Source organism: Dreissena polymorpha, chromosome 1, assembly GCF_020536995.1.
Source record: "Dreissena polymorpha isolate Duluth1 chromosome 1, UMN_Dpol_1.0, whole genome shotgun sequence".
In the NCBI taxonomy this organism is placed as follows: Eukaryota; Metazoa; Mollusca; class Bivalvia; order Myida; family Dreissenidae; genus Dreissena; species Dreissena polymorpha.
Genome location: NC_068355.1, coordinates 82,476,887 through 82,483,625, shown reverse-complemented (window position 1 = coordinate 82,483,625; position 6,739 = coordinate 82,476,887). Strand labels below are relative to the sequence as shown.

At 31.5% G+C, this 6,739-nt stretch overlaps 1 protein-coding gene across 2 annotated transcripts in view; it reads left to right on the top strand.

Annotated features, from left to right (window-relative positions):
• Nucleotides 1-1,021: 1,021 nt before the first annotated feature.
• The window catches only part of LOC127837951 (serine/threonine-protein kinase S6KL-like), a 44,631-nt gene continuing 38,913 nt past the window's right edge, over nucleotides 1,022-6,739 (top strand). For both annotated transcript variants that reach the window (XR_008029568.1, XM_052365420.1), the window contains exon 1: nucleotides 1,022-1,209. Coding sequence is in view for 1 of the 2 variants with exons in the window: in XM_052365420.1 (XP_052221380.1) it covers nucleotides 1,150-1,209 (60 nt within the window). In the remaining variant the exon portion in view is untranslated. The remainder of the gene's footprint in view (nucleotides 1,210-6,739) is intronic.

Here is a 6,739-nt window from a genome sequence, read left to right as displayed (position 1 = left end):
TATACCAAATACGCACAATATGAGTTAGCGGTCGATAGTCGCATAATTTGGTATAAATTACCCACTTAAGGGATCAATACAGAGACCTCCCAGTGACTAAGCCAGTTAGCGGACACTCCATCCACTATACCACAGATACCAAACCAGCTATAAATTCCTATGGCTAGAAAACAAAAAAGTATCAGATGCTAGATCTGTAAGCTTGGAACATGTAACTCGTTTTAAGATTGATTTTTTTGGATGCATTACTTAATTATTGCAACAAATTATAATATGTTGAACACAATCATGTCCATATATTTATTAAAAATACATGGTTATCAAAAAAACTTAAAAACCTTTTGCCCGTAAATTAGGTAGCACCTATAATGATATTATATATAAGCGTTTACTAATAATCAACACTGAAGTCAACTTTTCAAACAAAATGTGTTTACTTGTTTAGCTATGTTTGAGAAATATTTTTTAATGAATTAGCAGTTTCCCATTGTTTATATTTATTAAAATAGGTAGGGGGAGTAACTGGTATAATAATTTCGCATTTATTTTAAATTTCAAGTCAAAAATTTTAATAGTATAAACATTGATTAATACTCTGAAATTGAGGACATTTGTCAAAAGATATTGCTTTGTAATTTTATCAGCAGATCAAACTGAAAAGTGGCCGATTTTTTAGGTACATTTAACCTACGAAAATGAATAGTTTACATGTCATCATTTTCTGTTCATTAAGTAACATTCACCAATCTAATTCTATTTAAATTTTCATGCTAGGTGAGTTTTGAACCCAGGATTATATATGTGAAGTTTAGTTTCAACCAGTTGCCTAACACTAAAGATTTTTCTTAAATAGTCCCAAAAGTGTCCGGAATTACGTACATGACCAGTACTACTAACACTGCTACATCTTCTAGTTCTTGAGAAGCTATTCAAATAGTTACTTGACTAGAACGACAAATGACCGAAGTGATTGCTGAACAGTTTGACTAGAATTTCTTAAAATTACAAAACAATTGTTTCATGCACCGTCTATACAAAATAGGAAATTGGAATCGAGAAATTGAAAACAATGAAGCAATTAACGTTGTCTGAGAGGAAACAAATTTAATTTCTAAGCTTCCCTGCCTTTCATGTTATTTTTAACGTATCATGGGAAACAATCAACAGAAAGCACCTCTTCGGAAGGCTCAATCCGTTCCGGATACTCAGGTTTCACGTATTTGCAAAATGACATGAGTTTGAAAAACAGCAGAAATTCCATGAATAAATATCAAATGCACTTATATGATAATAGGTGCTACCTAATTTAAGGGCAAAAGCTTATTTGATGTTTGTTAAAGAGAAGACGGGTAATATATGTTTGCAAATTATCATGCAACAAAACATTCAATTTCTTTACAAAACAATATGTAATTTAGCAAAGCAATAAAATATAATTTGTTTTAATCTTAAACAAGTTTATGAAGCTATGCTTTATGTATAGTAACCCCTTGTACTGTTTTCAAACTCTTAAACATGTATTCATTTTTTGTTTACTTTTAAAAACAATGTTAGAATTTTTAAAAACATTAAAAAATCTCGCGACACTGTGTTTTATTGATGTTTTCCATATCCAGGGATGCCATTTATGTTAAAGAGCGCGATAATTTCTAAAACGATTTTATTTAACTTAAGCATAAAAAAGAAAGGTGCCGTACTTCATTATTTTGGTCCCATGTCTAAATCATCGACATTGTAAATGTATCCCCTGCATATGTAAATGAAAAACTTTTTGTACTTAATTAATGTTAATAAACATATAAATGCAAAAAGGCTTGCTGGAGTGTTTGCATCTATCTTGAAAGAAGTGCATAGACCTCATTCACTGCGCAAAATTACACAGACCAGAAATATCACCTTTGGCTTTGGACACAATACTCTTTGCATATCTTCCGCACTGTTAGAGCTTATGTCATGAAATGTGGTAAACTTATTGTATTTTTCTGAATCCTCAGGAATTAACAGTTGGTAAAAACTATCGCTTATGGCATACACAGATTGAACATTACTAGGTTGGTGTTAAGGAGAAAATACTAGTAGCAAAAATTTAGATTTATGATGAAGACCCACATCATAAGCTTAACGCTAAATATATGAGTGTACCTGTCACTTAATGTGTGAGACAAAAAAAAAACAACATACGTATTATTACGAATTTACTGTTATGAACAAGAATTGTTTTACCAGTAAATAATTTACCAAACCATATTTAAATAAAATATAATCAAATATTTTTCACCTGAATTTAATTACATTATTTCGTTTAATTTCATTTAATTCATTTTCATGTTTTGAAAGTAAAAGATATTCAGTCATTATGGAATGTGGCATTAAACATATAGACAGCAGCTGCGTATTGCATGTGAATGAGGCCGTTTCCACATGAATATGATTATAAAATAACAACCCGATTATTAAACTGCATGTACATCCCAATTGATTAAAGTCAAGTTTTTGTATGTTCAAGCTCATAAACAAAATAACACATTCAGTATATTCATTTATACCCTTATCTTCTTGCCCTTGTTTCTGTGCACTCAACACATGTAGTATTAGACACACTGTTATGAGTTTGCATATATTCAGATAAGTTCCTACCACGCGTTTGTTAGTTAAAAAACACGCTCAGTCATGGCACTAAATGTCAATGAGTTGACTTCATCAAAGATGTAGAACCAAAAAAAATACTCCACTCATCCAGTAGGCCTTCTATGAAGAAATAATAACAAGCAGTCATCAAATAAAATGAATACTGTATCCTACACTTTCGCTTCTTATATGGTCTTCAAAAAATTAATCAGAGACAGCTGACAAGACTAAACTTTTGCTTTTCGCTTATTTGCAATTTTTTCAAAGTGTCAGCATAATGTGCAAAATAATAATGGTAATACACAACATGGTCTCAGGTGTGTCAAATGAATTTTTAGGCAAGGATTATTAATTATAGGTATAAGTTCAAGTGTACAACACACTCTTTTGTAATAAAAATATTGTAAAGTGTGCTACTGGCACTGCATTATGCAAATTTATATTTAAGCAAAAGTTAACATTCATTTATATAATAAACAAGAAATCTGATACTTAAAAACAACTTAGTAGATATTGTTTAATGTACAATGTATTACTCAAAGTCATCATCACACAATGAGACAACACAATGGTCTCTAAACAGAGTGTGCTTTTTAATTGTGGCATACATTTTATGAATTAATACTAGTAATAGAAATACAACAAAAAAACGTCTAGAGCTGCCTGGGAACTATGATCATTTTTAATATCAACAATTCATTTGACATGCCTGATTGCAAATTGTTAATTTCGCTATTCTTTCACATTGTTTTCACACCTGATATTTGTTATGCTGTATATTCTTTTTGCTTACAGACATACAGAGTCTCTTCACAATAATTGCAGTTTCTTTACAGTCCACTAACATTGAACATTACAGAGACACAATTGCTAATGTTTCAGTCCCGGTCAAGCTTTATAGGTCCAGAATTGCTTCGTTGTTGAGTACAAAGCACGCAGTCAGTTTTGCTCAGCAGAATGCTGCATGGAATGTGTGAAGTCCAGCATTTGACAGAGCAGCTTCTAAAAGAAAATCAAAGAGAATCCATAAAATGTACATATGAATTAGTCTACATGTATTTCCAATGTGTATGTAAGCACAGTTTGATTTTTTACAGTGTGGAACAGTTTGGTACGAAAATGATCAAGTATGAGTCGGAGATGCAATATTGTTTACAATCACAGCGTAACTTAATACATCACAAAAGAAAGGGTCTTTAGAATAATCACGTAGAATATACTCAAGAAATAACTCCAAAACTGAATAAAATGATAACTTTTATGTTCCATTCGTTTGACTGAATAATAATGACCTTAAATTAAAAATCGGCGAAATTTTGTATGTGCCTAAAACAGTTCCCATGTTATCAAAGGTAATCTTTAGCAATATAATTACAGATTGATGTTTTATGTAACCAAACGCAATATTTTAATTGAATAATTACTTACCAATCGAGTGCATTCCATTAATTTATTAAATTTAACAATGTAAACATCCACCAGAGTATGTCAGTTTCAGTTTTCACTTCTAAATGACGTATTGACGAAAGCAGTGACGTCACACAGACATGTATAGTTGTCGACGAAAGAAACGCGGCCGTTCATGTTGTGAACAAATTAAACTTTTAAACAATTGTTTATTTATGTAAAGGGATAATATTAACTATAGAATATTGGGTTCATTGAAGAAGTTAATTCGAAACTAATCTTATTCGATATTGTAAACCGGAAGTACGCAAATAATTTAGACTGGTTATCTTTTTTAAGATTTGTTAACAACATCTAGAGCAATTTTCAATTTGCAATGCATTATGGGAAACAGGAAGTGTCACACAGGGAGGCAAACCGACGTTTTTTGATCGTAGAAAATCATATAATGCAAGGAGATAGAGTACCATTACCTACAAAATAATAAATTTATTGTTGTATTTTTTATTGAGGTATGCAAATACATGCGATATGGTGTTTGTCGAGGTGTCTGTGTTGCTACATCTGTCAAGTAAACTGCCCATGCATCGCGAAAACAGACGACGCGGGAGGAAATATTTGACTTCAATACCCTATCAGATAAGTAAATTTGTATTTCAGAAAAGTGATACAAATAAACGGTCAACGCCCTTCGGGCTTTTGCCCGTATAATGCAGGAACATCTTTCTTTAAAAATCTAAGGTTTTTAGCAACTGTAAATTTCTTCCATGTATAGAACAAGTTCTATATGGCAGTAGTTCTTCTTGAATGCTGTGAGCTTTTATAAGTACATACGTACAGCTCAGAGTTCATCTTGTTAACCCATTTTTTAATGTCAAAAAATTATATCTCACGTATGTCTATAAAATCAAGTTCAATCAACCTTATACATCCTTACAAACACAATACCAGTTATTACCTTATATCAATTTGTGAGTTAATTGTGGAGAAATACTCAAAACAAAAAAACAAAAAGTCAAAAACATACTACAAAAACCCTTATCAATCTGAAACCCGAAGTTTTGATTTGACAATTGAATCTATCTTACCGATGTTCCAGAGATAGGAAGAATAAGAACTGTGCGACGGATTGCTTAATGAATATGAATGTGGATTAGCCCTAAAAGAAATGCAAAATAACAAAAGCCCAGGATCTGATGGCATCACAATCGAATTTTATAAAATATTCTGGAATGATATAAAAACACATCTAATTAATTCACTTAACTATTCTTTTAACAACGAAAACTTAACTATGCTACAAAAACAAGGTATTATATCACTTATTCCAAAACCTGGCAAAAATTAAGAATCCTTATCAAACTGGCACCCGATTAGTTTACTAAACAATGATTATAAAATTGCAACTAAAAGTATAGCAAACAGAATATAAAAAAAAATTACCATCAATCATTTAAAAATCTTAATCTGGTTTCATAAAAGGACGTTACATTGGTGAAAACGTTCGTCTCATCCAAGAATGCATAAACTATTTCAACAATTCAAATAGTCCTGGTCTAATATTCTTTGCAGACTTTGAAAAGGCATTCGATTCGCTTGATCATTCATTTATGTTCTCTTGCTTAGAAAATATGAACTTTGGTGAAAGTCTCATTCAATGGGTCAAACTATTCTATACCGATATTAACAGTATAATCATCAACAATGGCTTCTTTTCAAACAGTTTTAACATCGAACGAGGGGTTCGATAAGGATGTCCACTCTCATCATCGCTTTTTATTATTTGCATCGAGTATCTATCACATCACATCCAATCAAATGAACACATAAAAGGCATATCACTAGAACCTGACGAAGAAATCAAACAATCCCTATTTGCTGATGATGCAACTTATTTTTTAAATAACAATTACGATTCTTTTCATAACCTAATAGAGACGCTAACCCTTTACGGAATGACATCGGGTCTTAAACTAAACAAAAGTAAATGTACTGTGCTATGAGTAGGTAAATTAAAACAAAGTAATGTTCAATATAAAAAAGAAATGAACTTTAATTGGACATCCGATGAAGCCACAACGTTAGGAATTACATTCACAAATAATGAAAAGAATACAGTTCTTAAAAACATAATACCTAAATTACAGAATTTTAAAAACTGCTTAAAATCATGGCATCATCGTAAACTTACACTAATCGGAACAAGAAATATCTTTAAAAAAAGATATACGGCGTAAATAGTTTAATGAATGAGATCAAGGATAGCGAATGTCTTTTTCTGTGCAGTTCTTAGCTGCATCACACGCAGTACGGGATGTTACGGGGAGTTTTCGCGGCTTATTTTACATTATAACATATTGCTGGTCATAAACCTATAGATACAAAACAGAAAACCAAAAGAAGAATGGAAGTGAAATTTAAACATATGAGTCAACCGGCCACACGAGAAGTATCCGTATTTATAGGCGCGTTCTTCGAACAAACCTGTTTTAGTGGTTTGTCGGGCATTGCTATTTGATTCGATTATTAACAGTATCAATTATCATCGTGCTAATGCTTAAAGTGATATTATGGGCATTTTGCACTGTTGAATTGAGCTGAAAAGAATTAACAGGTCAAAATAGTTAGTTAAAATGTGGTTACTGATTAATTATCTGCAACTCACCTTGCTACCAGTTGTTTATAAAAATATATTTTATATTCG